The sequence below is a fragment of the Sapajus apella genome, unplaced genomic scaffold (assembly GCF_009761245.1).
Source record: "Sapajus apella isolate SASKATOON/1434 unplaced genomic scaffold, GSC_monkey_1.0 scaffold38, whole genome shotgun sequence".
NCBI lineage: Eukaryota > Metazoa > Chordata > Mammalia > Primates > Cebidae > Sapajus > Sapajus apella.
In genome coordinates, this window is record NW_022436978.1 from 13,382,079 (window position 1) to 13,400,355 (window position 18,277).

Sequence of the window (18,277 nt, forward strand, 5' to 3'; positions counted from 1 at the left end):
GTAACCCCAGCTGTAGTACAATAGTGTGATCATAGCTCACTGCACCCTCACTTGCTGGAGCTCAAGGAATCCTCCTGCCTCAGCTTCCTGAGCAGCTAGGACTATAGGCATGCACCACCACACTGGCTAATTTTTTTTATTTTTATTTTTTTAGAGATGGGATCTTGCTATATTGTCCAGGATAGTCTTGAACTCCTGGCCTCAAGTGACCCTCCTACCTCGGCCTCCCAAAGTGCTGGGATTACAATGTGAGCTCCCGCACCTAGCCCCTTCAGATATTTTTTGCATATACTTCTACATTCTGTCTTGATTATTTATATGGCCTCCTGAAAGCAGAGACCACACTGCATTTGTGCTTTCATCTTCAAAACCCAGGGTAACATATCACTCATTCTTTCACAGGTGCACCTAACACATGGTATCAAACAAATACACAAATGTGTCAAATTTATGGAAAGAATGTTATATTTAGGGTTCTGTCCTGCTGTCACTGCTGGGACCCTAAATATTCTGCATGTAAAGCTATTAAACTATGGCCAACAAGAGAGATTTCCAGAGTGGAAATGACCAGCTACTGGAACACTGACCTATCTTTCACCTCATTCTAAGAAAAGGTGTCACTTACCTGCCTGGCCACTGCAGAGTTTGCCTTTCCCATGAGTCCGGGCACACCCAGCCCTGTGGGTGGCAACTCTTTATTGCACTTCCTGAAAATGATTAGTTTTCATACCAAACAAGACAGAAGCTCCAGGTGCCAACCAAATTATTTTCTTCCTTAAACTAAACAAGAACAATCTTCAGTGGAAATTCACAGGAAGTACAAGTGCAGATGATTCTGCATAATAGAAATGAATTTCCACAGTGACCTCCTGGCACGGAGCTTAGTATAGCATTAGGCTTCCATAGTTACAGTTAAAGATCATTATCAAGATGGGCCACTGGATGGAAAATAACAGATTCAGGAACCCAGCTAAAGTACACACATGAACAGAGAACCAGTCTTATTTCTTAACTCTCAGTAGCCAGAGCAGTTCAGCTGCCTGCTGCATCCTGGTCTAAGCCTTCCCGTCCTTCAATGTCTAACCGAAGTCCCAGCACTTCCAACAAGCTCCAGCAACTCACAAGTCCCCCAGTCCTTCATGTGTGCCTCTCCCATGACACTCTCTCACAATACAGATATACATTAACATGTTTTTATCAACCCTCATAGACACTAAGTGCTTACAATTTTGACATACCCTTCGAACAGACTTAAATTCCACTTCTATAAATGTAGTTCATTCAGCAGACTTTTTTTTTTTTTTTTTTTTTTTGAGATGGAGTCTTACTCTGTTGCCCAGGCTGGAGTGCAATGGTGCCATCTTGGCTCACTGCAACGCTGCCTCCTCGGTTCAAGCAATTATCCTGCCTTAGCCTCCCGAGTAGTTGGGATTACAGGCACTGTCCACCACACCCAGCTAATTTTTGTGTGTGTGTGTATATTTAGTAGAAACGGGGTTTCACCATGTTGGCCAGGCTGGTCTCGAACTCCTGACCTCAAGTGATCTACCCACCTCAATTTCCCAAAGTGCTGACATTACAGATGTGAACCGCCATGCCTGGCCATTCAGCAGACATTTCTTGAGCACCTAGCACCTCCTTTAACAAAACAGTGGATGTTTATTGAGTCCTTGACTTATGCCTGGTCTTATGCACGTTATTTACACTACCTCACTCAATATTCACCTATAAGTAGGTGATCATATAATGTATCCTCCAAATCAGACACGTACGAGAGTAAAATGCAACACTACAGATACCACTGAAGTCCTCTGCAAGTTGACAGCTGTGCTGCTGGGTGGTGGCCTGAGTAACTAAGGGACACTAACAATGGCTTTAGCAGGAAAGGTGCATGCTGGAAGCAGGTCAAAGCATCCTGCTTTAAGGTCAGTGACCTGGAACTGTCCTGATCCTCATGCTTACCTAGCTCATGAAAGGTTCCCACACAAGTTTCTGAAGACCTGGCTTCACCTTCAACATCAGCTTTCTGTTTGAATTACAGGGGGATCTCCAGATATGATGCAAAGCCACAACACAAGCAATTACAATAGTAGAAGCAGACCCTCCATGGGTAACAGACACAAACAGTGCAAACAAAACCCAAGAGAAGGTGGGATGGTGGCAGTGGAAGAAGGGGCATTGCACAGCCATCCACTGGTGACAAATCACCACTCTGCACAACCTGGAAATGCCCGTGACACTCATCCCACTTTTGGGGGCACACTATGCTAAACAGTGGTGACCTCATTAATAAGAGGTCTAAAAATGAATATGTGGGGAAACCAAACAGTGCCGCATTATTAAACAGCACAGTGAGGTCTTGAGCTAGGAGTTGTCTGGGTCTAAATCCCTTGAGCCTCACAAGCAGAGTAAGGTGTCAACACTGTGTGCCGGATGCCATGCTGGGCATCCAGAATCGGCCACATGTACAGACTGCATTGCCTTTGACAAAGTACCCCACGGAAATGCCCCAGATTCTCACGAATGCATTGTGATATATCACAGGATTTCCACTAAAAGGTAATTTAGGCTCAAGAATGTTCCAGAACTTGTTCAAGATCACAGGGTTTGTGGTTAGTCCAAACACAGGTCTTTGTTTTCCCTACACAAAAATCACTGGTACTGCCAAAATGATCTAGTATGATGAAGCCCAGATCCTTGAACTCCCCGGTCCCAAATCTGACTTTCAGTCTTGCCTTCCAAAGCCTCAAACATAGACAACTAATGCTACTAATTTGTACTAGTGAAACAATAACTATTTATCGCCTGTGTAAAGGGCTTGCAGTGATGTTCACATCAACTATGCTCATTTGCAAAAGTTAAAAAACAAGACAGGTGTTTTGGAGAGAGGCGTTTGATTCTCCCCCTGCCACTCGAGGCCCTGCACCCTGGTCAGAAAGGTTTTATCACCCTCGAATCTCTTGACCACTATCTGCAAGATAAGACTCATCTAGCCAACTTTTCTCTTGGATTAAAATTGGGAACAAAGTAATAAAAATGAGCATAAAATGCATTTGCTACATTAAAAGTACAGTGAAGGCTCTAAAATACTCCTGGTTTCTGTGAGATACATTGTGATGGGCAGATTTAATAGGGAAGGTAAAGACAAGAGGATCTACGTTGTAATGGATCTAAAACTACTGCCTAAAAACCTTTAGGCAAGCAAAAATAAGTAAATATTAATGGAGAACGGCAGAGAGCAGGGGCAGAGAGCTGTAACAAGAAAGGAACCTTGATGTTAGCACCGGGGCATAGCGTGGTTCTTGCAAACAAGCATCAATGGCAGCGATTCACGGCAGTAACATAAATAAATCCCCAGACCACACACACTCAAATGACGCCATCTTAATCCAATTGCTTTCACAGTATGAAGCACAAGTTTCAAGCCTAAGATACAATGATCTTCAAGTTACATCCTCTCCTAAAATTCTCCAAAGCAGAGAAGCTCCTTCCTGGAGGTAGAAGGAGGAATGGGGAAGGAACATGTGCGGTATAGCAGAAATCAAGAATGAAAAACACCTGGAAACAGGGCTGGCCTGGGAGCAAAGGCTGTGGCCCAACTCCACTTCAGCTGACAAGGGTGTGATGGAGCAAGTCTGTCCCTTTTCTGGGGCCTCAGTTTCCTTATCTGTACAAGGGATCCAATCACTCTGGCCAAGAAGGCCCCAGTCCATGCTTGCTGCTTCTCCTGTTGACTACTTTGGTATTTTGGTGTAAAAAAAAAGAAAAAAAAAAAAAAAAAAAAAAATCCCAGCCAAGAATGATAAGCTGTCAAACAATGAGAAAGAGAAAAGTAGGAATTAAGCTACCTGATATTAGTCTAGCAGCAAACAGCTTTGGGAATCCATTGTTCACTCCCTACTCTGCTGACCTGACATACGTCCGTTTCTCCTATCCTGAAACATTTCAGCAGCCTTCTAAGCTGGGTCTCTGCCTCTGGTCTTAACCTGCCCTCACTCTGCCACCAGAGCTCTCTGAAATACAGATCCAACAAGGCCCTCTTTGCTCAAAAAAAATAATAAAAGGCCTTCCTGCCCTCTCCCACCTCTGCCATCATCCTTAGCTGGGTCCAACAGCCCTTTACTAACTAACACTCCCTAGCCAGCCCCATCTCTCACAGTGATCTCCAAATACACATTTACATTCCTCAAACACTTTTAGGCCTCAGGCCTGTGCACATATATCAAGGTCCCTATGCGTAGAAAGCTCTTCCACTCCTGTCCACCATGTAAACTCCTATTCACTCCTCAAAACCCAATCCAATGTCTTCTTTTCCACAGGCATTCGCCAGTTCTTCTAGATGACTGGTCACTCCTTTCTCCGTGTTCTCATTAGCTCTTTGCTCATCATTTTATTAGGGCACTAGCGTCTTCTCTTTCAGTTTCTTTCCTGTGATACAATGAGGACTCTGGAAGGCAGAGTCTATCTCAGTTTCCTTTGTAACCAGTATCTAGCATTTCTGCCCAGCATACAGTAATCGCTTTGTACACAAGAACTGAACTCAATACATGAAATTGAGTTGTATCTGATCACAGATATGTGTGGGTTGGAAGGGGTAAGGAGTCTGGAAATTGCTTCATGGCACAAGGCAGATTTTGATCTTGATCCTAGAATCACAGGGGTTACAACAGGCAGAGACAGAGAGGATGGAAACTCCAGGTAGAGAAAACAGCATAAGAAAAGGCTTGGATTAAGGAAACAGAGGGCCTGGCATGGTAGCTCACTCCTGTAATCCCAGCACTTTGGGAGGTCAAGGTGCACAGATCAACTGAGGTCAGGAGTTCAAGACCAGCCTGGCCAACATGGTGAAACCCCATCTCTACAAAGATACAAAAATCAGCCAGATGTGGTGGTGGGCACCTGTAATCCAAGCTACTTGAGAGGCTGAGGCAGGAGAATCACTGGAACCTGTGAGGCGGAGGTTGCAGTGACCTGAGATCGCGCCATTGCCCTCCAGCCCGGGCAATAAGAAAAATTCTCAATCAGAGTAAAACTCTGTCTCAAAAAAAAAGAAAAGAAAAGAAAACAGCAGAATGTTCAAGACCACCTGTCTGTGTGAGGGAAAAGTGAAAGAGCAGTTACAATTGCAACTACCCTTAGCATAATTAATCTCACAACTCTCAACTCCACACTTCCAGTACCCCAAGCTTCACTCTGCTGGCAGGCTGCCCAGTGCCACCTGTGGCAGCAACAACAGGCTCAAGGTTCTGGGGCAGTAAAAACAGTCCCCCTCCCCCATGATTGCTATCCTGTGGCTGCAGCGAGCTATTTTACTCCCTCTCGTCATCAGGCGAGTATTTCTGGAGTGCCTACCCTGTGTCAGGCACTCTTCAGGGCACTGGGAATACAACTACCAACAGGCAGACATCACTGTCATCCTCAAGCAGCTTATTTTAAAGTGGAGAGGAGGCAGACAAGCAAATATGTAAGATGAAGTGGTGATACATGCATATTTGTGTCCATAAACATTGCTCATTCACTAAACAGCTCCTGAACATCCTGGGGTCTGTCTCCCTTCACTACACAATAATGAGACTATTAATGCCTTTATCTGTGGATTGTCAAAATATAAAAGGCCCGCTTGACTCAGGTAGGTGGTAGGAAGGATTACAGGTGATCCCTCAGAGCCCTGAGCCAGGAAGCTTTCCTAGAGGATACAAGGTTCAGCACCAGAGAACACAGAACACTGTTACAGGAGCCATAAGATCGAAGGCAAGGACTGACAGCAAGACTTCGTCACTGTTACTGTATTACCCAACTGCCTCTCTTCAAGGATAATTGCATCCTTATCACAAGGGACTGGGCAGGAGGGCACTGTTGAGAGAGGCGGATGACTTGCTAGAACGGCTTAGTTCTTTCCAATTTGGGAAGAGACGACACCCAATGTAGCATCTTAAGAGAGAAAAAGGGGCTAGGACAGCACCAGCGTACGACTGAGAAGCCTATTTGTCCATGTGAATCCCCAGTTGTGACACCACTAGGGCCCCCTGAACGTGGGCTGAATTAAATTCCAGGGAAGAACACAGACCAGCCATGTTGATTTGAACTTTTCATCCACGAAGGCATAGAAAAGAGTGGTGAAGCGGCTGTAAAACCAGGCAGAAGTTTCAATGTCACCTGGTAGCTGTGTAACCTTATTTCTCCAAATTCATTTTCTCATCTGCAAAATGAGACTGATAATCATAAAACCTATTTTAATGAATCAGTATAATTACTTAAATAGGTGGTAAGTATTCAAAAATGTTTTAAAATGATATTACTATTTTAAAAGAATGACAGAAAAGTAAACATTTTCTAGCCTCCGCTCTGGTTTATCTGCTTCCTAGCATTAATCCCATTCACCCTACAGCTGCCTATCCACCTACAATCTCACTGATGTGACCAGCATTTAGGATGCCCTGGCCTTACTGTTCACAACAGCAAAGACTTGGAACCAACCCAAATGTCCATCAATGACAGACTGACTAAAGAAAACGTGGCACATATACAGCATGGAATACTAGGCAGCCATAAAAAGGATGAGTTTATGTCCTTTGCAGGGACATGGATGAAGCTGGAAACCATCATTCTCAGCAAACTACACAAGAACAGAAAACCAGACACTACATGTTCTCACTCATAAGTAACAGTTAAATAATGAGAACACATGGTTACAGGGAGGGGAACATCACACACTGGGGCCTGTTGGGGGTGGGGGTTGGGGAGGGACAGCATTAGGAGAAATACCTAATGTAGACGAGGGGTTGATGGGTGTAGCAAACCACCATGGCACGCTATGTAACAAACCTGCACATTCTGCACATGTACCCCAGAATTTAAAGTACAACAAATAAAATTGAAAAATAAAAATAAAAAAATAAAGAACGCATCTGCGTTTTCCTCCAAGCCTCCAGACAACCTACAGCAGACTTCCACAACACGCTTGAAATCTTTCCACCCTTCCCCTCACCTTCATGCTCCGCCTCATATGCTTCCTCAAGCCAATAGATTTTCACCCAAATACTAGCTTCCTGCATGCAGAAATAGGATTATCTCTTCTCCTTCCTCACCTCTACCAAGTTTCTTCAAGCAAAGCACAGCCCTCCAAAGCCATATTCCAGGAAAGTTCCACCCACCAATGAATATATTCAGCTTGGAGCCTCTAATTGCGGCCCAGGGTCAAAGTCCCAGATTCACTCAGACTAAAAGTGGTGCTATGCCTCCTGTTACCATCTAAATAATTACTCCCACAGAGATGACTCTAGAGCCCCTGGCCAGCCATATTCTCCTGTGAATCTCTACAAAACCATTTAAAGGCCCCTATTGAGATTAGTTTAAACCTTACTTATTAAAAAGTAAAAGTCCTCTTCTTTTTCCATTTTCCACTGTCCCTTTCATGGATAGCCATTCAAAACACAGCCTGGATAATAAAGCACCTTCTCCCTGCATCTGCACCTGCTACTATCTTGCTAGAAGGTTCCTCTCTCACCTGTCCTTCTTCCACCTGGCCAACTCCTACTCAATCCTAGAGGTTCAGCTCAGACACCATCTTCTCTATGAGGCTTTCCTGAAGGTGAGCCTTCTCAGTGAAGCGCAGCCAAAACTTACCCTGCAAAAGCACTTAATACATGGACACAACCCACTCCACCTTCCCCGACACCCCATACACACACAGACACACCACACACCTGTGTGCTCTTCAAAGGCAGGGACCACGTACACTTCATCTTTGTACTCTCAGGGCCTAGCCAGTTTCTGCTTCACTGGAAGCAGGCTCCAACTCCTGGTTTTACCATGCTACCTGCCATCTTCTATCTCCGTCTTTTTTCTATTTAATGCAGCAAATCCCTGGGCTAAGGGGGCTACTGTTCTCACAAGTTACACTCTGCCCATGTACAAAAATCCCATCATTCCAGCATCTCCAGCACAGTTCTGAAATCAAATCCAACCTAACCTAATTCTTGCCCCATTCCCAATCAACCCATGCCAGTTCCACAGTAGGGTAAAGTCACATGTCATCACCAAGATGCAAATGTTCTGGGCTGTAATTTTGAGCACATCTCTAATTAGCTATGTGACCTTGGCCAAGGGTTAAAATGAAGGTGGCAGCAGCACTAGATCTAATTCTCAGGGGACCTAGATTCAAATGGAGTATCTGATTGGAAAGTGTTTCATAAAGTGCAAAGCACTGTACAGTCATAAAAGACATGATTAACAATTTTATCAGATTTAAGCCATTGACTATAAGATGTGCCATTACCAACTTAGAATGAAAAAAAAACTGCACAACTATGGTACATGGTGATTATAAGACAATCGCATTTCAGTGATATTAAAATGTGAAAAAGTGTCTTTTAGAATTGATTGAATACAACTTATTTGTCTCAATAAAATACAGGAACCTGCTACAAGATTTTCATATTTGCCAATGATACATAATCGGTACCCAGTAACCTATGTCAAGTAAACGAACAAGAACCAAATGATAAATATTCTTTTTAGGAGGCCAGGGGAATGGAACCTTGCTCTGCTGCCCAGGCTGGAGCGCAATAGCACAATATCAGCTCACTGCAACCTCCTCCTCCCAGGTTCAAGTGGTTCTCCTGCCTCAGCCTCCCAAGCAGCTGGTACTACAGGCGCATGCCACCACACCTGGCTAATTTTTGTATTTTTAGTAGAGATGGAGTTTCACTATGTTGACGAGGCTGGTCTCAAACTCCTGACCTCACATGATCCCCCTGCCTCGGCTCTCCAAAATGCTGAGATTATAGACGTGAGCCATCGCACCTGGCCAATAATATTCTTAGGCCAAATTATCACCTCTCATTGTAATTGGGCGGCAGGAGGCTTCCCAATCCCAGTACCTCCCCTCTAAACCACATCCCAGCCTGCTCAAAACCATCAAATGATGACTTTAAGATATATCCAAACTCCTTAGCCTGGCATTTTTAAGGCCCTTTACAAACAAGTTACCTCTCCTGTTCGTTGCTTCCTGGAACTGTCTTCACCAGAATGTGTCATTCCAAGAAAGATCCTACTCAAGTCCCAGCCATAGCATTCAGCTTATCAGCTTGGCTTCTCCTCCCTCTGCCTACACTCAAAACCAACTCTAAGCCCATGCTGCTTACAGACAGCCTGCCTCTGGGGGAATCGCCTGACCATAAGGGCCCAGGCTTTTACCCCTACCATTCAGATTAGGAAGATCCCATCTGAAGCCTACATTCTAGACTATAAAGGCTTGAGTGCTGGGGTTGGGGACTGCATTGCAGAAACTAAATGCAAAAATACACACTTAACTGAGGTAAGAGCATGGGTTTTGTTTTTTTTTTTTTTTTGAGACGCAGTCACCCTCTGTCACCCAGGCTGGAGTGCAGTGGTATGATCTCAACTCACTGCAACCTCTGTCTCCCAGGTTCAGGCAATTCTCCTGCCTCAGACTCCCAAGCAGCTGGAACTACAAGTAACCACCAACATGCCTGGCTAATATTTTGTACTTTTAGTAGAGACCGGGTTTTGCCACTTTGCCCAGGCTGGTTTCGAACTCCTGAGCTCAGGCAATCCGCCCGCCTCAGACTACCAAAGTGCTGGGATTACAGGAGTCAGCTACCGCACCGAGCCCACATACTCTTTCCTTTAACTGCCCCCTGGTTCTGGCAGAAACTATGCAAGCAGAAAAACTGGCGATGATGTGGAGAAAGCCCTACTGGGTGTCCTAGCCCCCTACTGTCCACCATTACTCACCGTAGGCTCTAGGAGAAGCAACCACCTTTGCCTGTTCTATGTATAAGAGTTGAGGTAGGGGGCAGATGGAAGAGGGAGCTAGACGTTTTCTAAAGGTGCCTATCCACACTTTCCCTTTCTTCCCTTTAGGCTTTCTTAAAATGCCCATATGCAGGGAAAGGTAAGCCATCAAGTCACTAACACCTAAGTGAGAATGAGTTTTACGGGAAAGGCAAGAATTGTAGAAAAAGGGGAAGGAGTAGAAAGAGAAAGACTGGAAACAGTTAAGTGAGTTTGGTACCAGTAAAAGCGCTCAGAGAAGACCCTGAGTTCTCACTGGTTGTTTTGTGTTGGGGAGGGAAAACTGGATCCCTTCTACGGGAAGGGTAGCCAGACAGATTTTTCGGTCCTCCTACGACTCTGAGGTTCCAAAGACTCTGCCCTGTCCAAGCACCCAGGCACAATTCCGCTGATTAGCTCAACTCATGTCACAACCTCCCCCACCCCCAACCTCTTGCCTCCAACTAGAGAACATGTATACTTTCATCTCCATTTCCCACACTACTTCATCTCCTCTGGCCCACAGTTCCCTGGAAGAGATGTCTTCCTCCAAGCCGCTGGCTGGCTTCAGGAAACTCCTCATCCTTCAAAAGCCCCATTAAGTGAGAGCTTTCCAAAGGGCCGTCCCAGGGACCAGAAAATCAAACCCCTTCCCGGCAACTTCCTTTAACTTTGTCTATGCCTTTCCTCCAGCACTTAGCACTTTCCACCTGGGCCAGGTTTGACTCCTGGGTTCAGCTGAGAATTCCTTGAGGGCAACGTCCAACACACCCAGCTCAGTGCCTGCCACACACAGGGTGCTAGAGAAATGCCTCGAGAAAGCGAACTCAAGGCCGGAGCCAACTATTTGAATCACGGCTTGGCCTCTAGTAAATAACCTGAGGGCGACCCTCCTTCTCTCTGGGCCTCAGCTGCCCCAACTGTAAAATGGGAGGACTTGGTTGGCTGCGTCTAGGCCCTTTCCGCGGTGACAACTGCGATTCCGCGAAAGCTCTAAGCGGATGGGCGTGGCCCCGCCCCCTGGGCGCCCAGAAAAGTCCGGGAAGGGGGCGCGCAAGGCTCCAACCCCGCCTAGCCCGGGGTCGAAGCTTTCGGAAAAACTCTGCGCCCCCCTCCCCCATGGCGTGCACCCCGTGATTGGGCCGCGGCCGACACTTCCGCACAGCGGGCCAGGCCAGAGCAGGGCGCGCGCCCCGCGCTCCAGCCACCCCGGAGGCGCTCGCGCCGGGGGAGGGCTGGGGGTTCCCGAGGCGCCCGCGGGCGGAGGGAGAGGGGAAGGAAGGATTTGCAACAATACCTCTGGGAGGAGGCAGCCGGGGCGGCAGCAGCGGCGGCGGCGGCGGCGGCGGCGGCTGGAGGCGGAGGCAGAGGCAGAGGAGGAGGTGCCCGGGCACTCCCCCTCCCATTGTCCCCAGCCCCGGACAGGCTCGGCCCCGCGCCCCCGCACCGGCCTCCTCAAGCGCGCCGCCCGCGCCCAGCGCCCAGCGCCCCGCGCCCCGCGCCCCGGCCCCGGCCCCGCGCCGTGCAGCCAGCCCTTACCTTGCAGCGCCCGGCTCTCCCCCGGTCGCTAAATCTACTTATCCCGGGAAAGCTCGCGCGGGACCCGGGAACGAACCCACAGACAAAAAGTGAAACTTCGGCAGGGCTGGAGCGGCTGCTGGTTGGTGCCTTTCCCCCTCCTTCCTCCCCACCGTCCCCACCCCCTCCCCTCGGTCTCCAGTGCGGTGCCCTGAACGCTGGAGGCTGACGTCAGGGGCCTGAATTCCTGACTTTGCCTGCACGCATTTGTCCATGTAAGGTATGGGAAGGCGTGTGCCCGCTGGGCCGCCGCGCAGAGCTCGCCTGGCGGGGGGAGGGGAAACCCGCAGCCGGCGGTGGCTTTGCCAAAAGGTGGGCGCACGGAGGGCACTGCATTTCCTGGGAGGAAGAGGAGGAGACGCGGGAATGCAGGGAGCTTGCAAAGGAGGAAGGGAAAGAGGGAGATGTGGAGACTTTGCCTCTGCTGGAGGAAGAGGAAGGAGACGTAGGAGGAAGCGGCCGCGTCCGGGGGCTCGAGGAGAAACGGGAAAACCTGCGGCTCCTATTAAGGCGTCAAATTAGGGCACCCAGCTTGGGTGGGAGAGATCCAGCCATGAAATCCCCTTCCAAGATTTTCCTCATGAGCCCCGCCCTGGATTCCCAGCAAGACTCAAAACTTACAAGGTGTCAGAGCTGGCAAAGACCAACTTCCAACCCGTCCGCTTGGCACGTGAGGACACTGAGGCTCTCGGAAGAGAAATGACTCGTGCAGGGTCGTCTCTCAACAGCTGTCGGAGCGGGCCCAGGCGCTCTGCCTCCCACTCGGGTTCCCGCCTCCAGGAAGGGCCCTGGCTCCCTTTTGGCCCCAAAGCTTGAACCAGGTTAGCTGTCCGGGAGCTGCGCGGACCACCCAGTGACTTATACTGCTCTTGGCCCAGAGCCAGTTCCTGGAAGGTCCTGGTTGACCGTGAGCCCTGAATATCAATGGCACTCAGTTGCTTCGGGGCAACTTCCTCCTCTGTCCTGTGCACAAATAAATGAATCCCTGAGTTTAAAGTTTACTTCTGAGCCCTGCCCAGAAAGCTTGCTCTATGCTTATAGCTTCAAAAAAGTCTGCGAACTGGGTGAACTGGTTTGAATACAGACTTGCTTGTTATTGGAAGGTCTGAGTTGGCTTTTTTTTCTCCTCTGACATCTGTAAGTGGGAACGCCGAGGAGAACCACCACTTACTGTGTTAGGGGGTTATGATGTGCAGCAGCCGTTGCCTGGAAAGCGCTCCATGCCTGAGACATCCTTTCCTTGAACTTCTCTCCTGTTAATACCTAAAATCACCCCTCACATTAGCGTATGGTGAAAGCAGTTTCTCACCCGGTTATTGTATCCTCGGGTGAGTTAGATAGGACAAAGCGTAGTCCCGCTTTTACACTTCAGGCAAAAACTTAAGGAACGTTACTTGCCCGACACAAATAACTGACTGCCCAAGCACCTGACTTCCCCTCCTCCCATCTAGGTCTCCTGACTAATCCCTTGAACTTTCCATACCTGACCCTGACCTCTAGCAGGACCTAATTCCATTCATAACTGTTGAGAGTACACCATGAGCTACCTATTCATAAAAACTCCAAAAAGTGGTTCTTCTGAGGATGAATTTAAGTGGGATTCTTTTGACCAGAAATGTGAAAACACATGTTATTGGATTTATTGAGCACCTTCCTTGTGCTTAATAAGTGTTTGAATTCAGACATTTCAGGAGTAAGACTACCTAACCTCCCTGTTCCTCTCAACTACCTAATGTACACATACAAAAATATGAACATGGTGGGGCCTAGTGGCTCACACCTGTAATCCCAGCACTTTGGGAGGCTGAGGCAGGCGGATCACATGAGGTCAGGGGTTAAAGACCAGCCTGAGCAACATGGCCAAACACACTGTCTCTATTAAAAATACAAAAATTAGCCGGAGGTTGAAGTGAGCCAAGATTGCGCCACTGCACTCCAGCCTGGGGGACAGAGTGAGAAAAATTATAAAAAAAAAAAAAAAAAAAAAAAAACAGTAGCAGAGAGGCAAGATAGAGAGTAACCACCCATTTTACAGAATAATAAAATATTTTTCTCTTTACAACTAACACAGTTTGAAATGGGAGATATGAGCTCTTAGATTTTGTTCTGAGGTTTAAAAAAGATCAAATCCTATTACAGCACAGTTCACTCAAACGTTTTAGCATAGTCACATTCTGAGTACTATTTAGTATGAAAATAATTTCAGTGTCACATAAAGTAAAAATGGATTATCCCAAAACTCGTGGAATATAACGAGACTTGACCAGCATTTCTTTTTTTCCTTCTTCAGTAACCCACTTTTAAAGAATAATAGGGTCCTAATAAGGACTAATAAGATTTAATAAGGTATAATTAGAGTTGTTCATTTCTTCCATCATATACATTATAAGAGTATTGTGCTGGATCCAGAAATGCTACTAATTATGTTGAAACTGTTCTATGGGTGTGTGGTGGAAGATCACTGTGTTTCTCCTGAAATGTATGTGAGTTGTTCAGGTGAGCCTGGTGAGCGTGGTGTTAGCACGAGCATCATATAAAGTTAACTACAAAAGATAATTTTGACTCAAGAGGAACTCTCCAGGAGTGTAAGCAGCAAAGTCATAATCTGGATGCTTAGTGAACCACATACAGTGTTGTCATTAGTGCTAATCCCACCAAAAGCCTCGTTCCCATTTCCTGTTCTGGTTTCTTTCATACTCTGACTTTTCTCAACCTCCTGTGACAACTTTTTATGTGCAGGGGCTTACAGAAAATGGGAAGGTTGTATGAATTTAGAGACTCAGTGTTAGAAAAATACTGGTTTACCCATTCAGAGGCTGAAAGAAGCACAGAATTTCAGGTGGAGTTGGGGGGTCATTTGGTCCAAGGATAGCACACGGGTGGCCTAAAGGCCACCAGCAGCATTTTCATGGGTTCAGTAATGGCACAAAAGACTTTTAGGCAAGCAGGGCTCGGGTCTTGCCTTTTGCCTGTATCCATTAGTCCTGTACACATGGCCTTTGTATAGCTCAAGCCAGTCCTTTTTTGGAGTGACTGGCGATATTTTAAGGATTGTTCATATACAATTTGGTTAACTCTCACAAAACCCATTCTGAGGTTGGCGTTATTATTTTTTTATTTATCCATGACGAAACTAAAGCCCACAGAGGTTAAGTACTAGTTCTGTGTTGAGAGCTGAGTAAGCTCTTACTCAGCTGAGGGTAGGTAAGCTGAGATGCCACCCTGATCCCTGACAACCTGGCACCTCACTCGCCCACTGTTGAGTGACCATCTGCCCTCAGTTTGAACACTCCAGCATAGGGAACTTATGATCTCCTATAGTTGACCAAGAGGATAAGTTCTGAAGAGTCTATAAGAAAAATAAGAATACGAGGGCCATGGGTGATAGAAGGTAAATGCCAGTCTGCTGTTGCCTCTGACAGCTTAAATGCCATCAGGCCAAATGCCTCTAGTAAGGTTTGCACAGACCTTCATAATTTGGCACATACTTGTCCCTTCAGCCTCATTTCTTCTAGGCCTTCACGTGCCCTACCCTCCACCCTCTTTCTAATAGTTTTCCAAGCACATCTTCCCTCTCCATGTTTATCTCTGTTTACACAGGCTGCCTTTTCACCTGGGAGTCCTCATCCTTCTCTTTCAGATGAAGTTAACTTCAAGTGATGGGACCTGAATGCAAGCAGACCAACAGAAAGGAAGAGGAAAGTGAGAGGAGCCCAGCCATTTGGAAGTAGCAATCAAGACTAGCATGGGCAACGGGCACAGTGGCCCACGCCCATGATCCCAACACCTTGGGAGGCCGAGGTAGGCAGATCACCTGAGGATGGGAGTTTGAGACCAGCCTGGCCAACATGCAAAACCCTGTCTCTACTAAAAATACAAAAATTAGCTGGGTGTGTTAGCACACGTCTATAATCCCTCCTACTCAGAAGGCTGGGGCACAAGAAGTGCTTGAACCCATGAGGCGGTGGTTGCAGTGAGCCGAGATCACACCACTGCGCTCTAGCCTGGATTGACACTCCAGCTAGATTCTGTCTTAAAAAAAAAAAAAAAAAGACTAGCATGGGGAGAGACACAAGAGAGAAATGTTTGTTTCTGGTTCTTACCCTAAATTACTGTGCAACCTCTTGGCAAGTCACTTCCTCTGTATTCTCAGTTTCTTTATTCAATTAGCTCCTTAAATTTGGTGATCTCCAACACTCTCCCAGTTTTTCAGTTTGATGTTGCAGTGTACCCAGTGATCAAATTCATACTCCCGAAGCACGGTACGCTATGTCATACTGCAACTCTTGTGAAGGTTCCTGATATGGTTTGGTTGTGTCCCTACTGAAGTCTCATCTTGAGTTGCAGTTCCCATAATTCCCACGTCATGGGAGGGACCAGGTGGAGATAATTGAATCGTGGGGGTGATTTCCCTCCTGCTGTTCTTGTGATTGTGAGTTAGTTCTCATGAAATCTGCTGGTTTTATAAGGGCCTTTCCCCTTTACTATGCACTCATTCTTCTGTCTCCAGCTGCCATGTGAAGAAGGACATGTTTGCTTTCCCTTCTGACATAAGTGTAAGTTTCCTGAGACCTCCCAGGAATGCTGAAGTGTGAGTCGATTAAACTTTTTTCTTTGCAAATTTCCCAGTCTTCAGTACGTCTTTGTTAGCTGTGTGATAATGGATTGATAAAGTTTAATAATATCAACCAAATTAAGTTCATACCCTTAAGCTTCCCCTTCCTCATTTTTATGGCCTAATCCTGATGGACTTTTCCAATTACATAAGTTGTAACTCCAACACCCCCTCCTCCACCACACACATACACACACACCACTTCCTTTACTTCCTGCTTCTGGGCTTTTGCACGTTTAGTTTTCTCCTCCTGAACCTAAAAGACTTTCCAGGCCCACCTCCAAAGTTGCAGATTCTACCTGTCCAGCTAGCCCCTTCTCATGGAATCCCCACCCCATTGCCCATTCTCTCCAAACTCCGTCCGTTACTATGAAAATAATGTCTCTACTGTATTTTCCCAAAAAGATACCCATTTCGTTATCCCAATGCATTACAATTTGTCATCAGTGTGTTCGATCTCCTCCATGCAAATATACAATTCTTCATAGTGGTTTTCATGTCTTGTTCATTTCTCTTCCCGGGCAGCCGAGGCAGTACCTGGCATTTATAACCAGTTGTTACCCAGTAAGAGAGTAAATGAGTAAATCCTTCATCTTCGATAGAAAAAGCAACACAATCGATGCCATCTCTCTGGAAGATTGGTCATGTTTCTTTAGACCATGACTCTGAGCAGGCATCGGGAGGGGCGAGGGGAAGAGAGAGAACTAATACCGGTCATTTGTTACAATGTGCTCCATGTGCCCTTTCTAGGCCTTCTAACGTTTAGCATAAATAAATTGTATAAATTTTCTGATAATACAGTTCTGCTATTACAATAGACATGAAATTAAAGCCATGGTTATTTTGCAACTTTATATAAACCAAATTTGAAAAGATACCTAAGGTCATCTTTTTTCAGAAAGAACTAAGCATAAATGACAGTTTAATGATTTTATGTATCCTGTTCTATAGTTGAACATAGGTCTCTTCCAAGATTATAGCACCAATGTCAAGCAAACCAGGCCTTTGGGTGACAATGACTCTAGTTTGGCCCAATGAGCATTAGCCTTTTGAAAAGAGATAAAAAACTTAATGTGGTAAATAGTAGTGCAGGCTTGTAGTAAATGCAACACTGAAGATGATAAAACAGTTTATAGGTCGGGTGCAGTGGCTCACACCTGTAATCCCAGCACTTCGGGAGGCTGAGACAGGGGGATCACTTGAGGTCAAGAGGTCAAGACCAGCCTAGCCAATAAGGTGAAACCCTGTCTCTACTAAAATACAAAAATTAGCTGAGTGTGGTGGTGGGCATCTATAATCCCAGCTACTTGGAAGGCTGAGGAAGGAGAATCGCTTGAACCAGGGGGCAGAAGTGGTAGTGAGCTGAGATTATGCCACTGCACTCCAGCCTGGGCAACAGAGTGAGACTCCCTCTCAAAAAAATGAATAAAATAAAATCAAACAGATTACAAAAGGTTTGCTTACCCTCTCATCTTCACATGTCATTGTAGAATGAGGGAAGAAACTCAACGTAAAATGAAAAGAATATACCACCAGACTTCCTAAATGAATGTTTTCTCCCTTTATTAAATACTAGGTCTTTGGTGTCACAACCTAATTTCTTCATTGGCTTACAGGAATCAAATAAATATGGACAAATGATAATTTGTATCTGTCTCATGGGTTTCTGCACAATAGTGTTATCACTATTTGCATTTTCCCAGAACACAGAATCTGATTGCCTGAATGTATTTTGGTGTATCCCAACTCAACCACGTGTACCAATCTAACAGTTTTTGACCTCAGGTAAGTGCAGGACTTAGAAGAGATATGATTGTGCCTAGAAGCTTGTGAATCTTCACAGACCAGGCAGAGCAGTCTCACAGTGAGGGCCAGTCTCTTGTAGCAGAGATGATGGCAGACACAGCTTTAATCCTTATTGTGTTGCTACCAGTGAAAAGTTTCAAAGAGGCTCAAACAACAAAACAGACAGTTTATGCCATCTTTTTTGCTCTGACAACAGGTTATCATGCACCTACTAGCCTTACTAGGCCTGGGAATACAGTATTGAGAAAAATATTAATAGACTCAGTTCCTACCCTGCATCCTAAAACAAAGATCATATATAATGCCAATTCCAAGGAGAGGGGTCTGTTGAGATAGCTTGGCTGAGACCTCCCAGTGGACCCCTGGACGGGCTGGATGCACTGCTGCTGCTGAGAGCCTCCTTTGATGATGATGAGGCAGGCAATGAGGAGCCTAGAGACACAACTGAGGGCCCATTGGGGAAACACAAACATGGCGCAT

At 46.2% G+C, this 18,277-nt stretch overlaps 2 protein-coding genes across 8 annotated transcripts in view; one reads left to right on the plus strand and one right to left on the minus strand.

Annotated features, from left to right (window-relative positions):
* LPP (LIM domain containing preferred translocation partner in lipoma) overlaps window positions 1–12,460 on the minus strand; it is a 733,292-nt gene extending 720,832 nt beyond the window's left edge. For 2 of the 7 annotated variants that reach the window (XM_032298555.1, XM_032298550.1), the window contains exon 1: window positions 11,338–11,409. The gene's annotated coding sequence lies outside the window, so the exon portion shown is untranslated. Of the gene's footprint in view, window positions 1–11,095; window positions 11,143–11,337; window positions 11,471–11,997 lie in introns of those variants that run through there. The other 5 variants (XM_032298549.1, XM_032298548.1, XM_032298557.1 and 2 more) reach the window with 5 other exon arrangements.
* LOC116565042 (translation initiation factor IF-2-like) lies at window positions 1,870–15,992 on the plus strand. The gene is made up of 5 exons (XM_032298584.1): window positions 1,870–1,925; window positions 9,676–9,760; window positions 10,874–11,458; window positions 14,977–15,177; window positions 15,887–15,992. The coding sequence occupies exons 1-4, from the start codon at window positions 1,870–1,872 to the stop codon at window positions 15,034–15,036; spliced, it is 786 nt and encodes a 261-aa protein (XP_032154475.1). The 3' UTR covers window positions 15,037–15,177; window positions 15,887–15,992.
* Window positions 15,993–18,277: the final 2,285 nt, after the last annotated feature.

Coding starts and splice junctions, on each gene's coding strand:
- LOC116565042 (XM_032298584.1), top strand. CDS start 1,870: ATGGCTTTAGCAGGAAAGGTGCATGCTGGAAGCAGGTCAAAGCATCCT. Junction 9,761..10,873: donor ACTGTCCACCATTACTCACC/GTAGGCTCTAGG, acceptor AACCCCGCCTAG/CCCGGGGTCGAAGCTTTCGG. Junction 11,459..14,976: donor CAGGGCTGGAGCGGCTGCTG/GTTGGTGCCTTT, acceptor CTGTTTACACAG/GCTGCCTTTTCACCTGGGAG.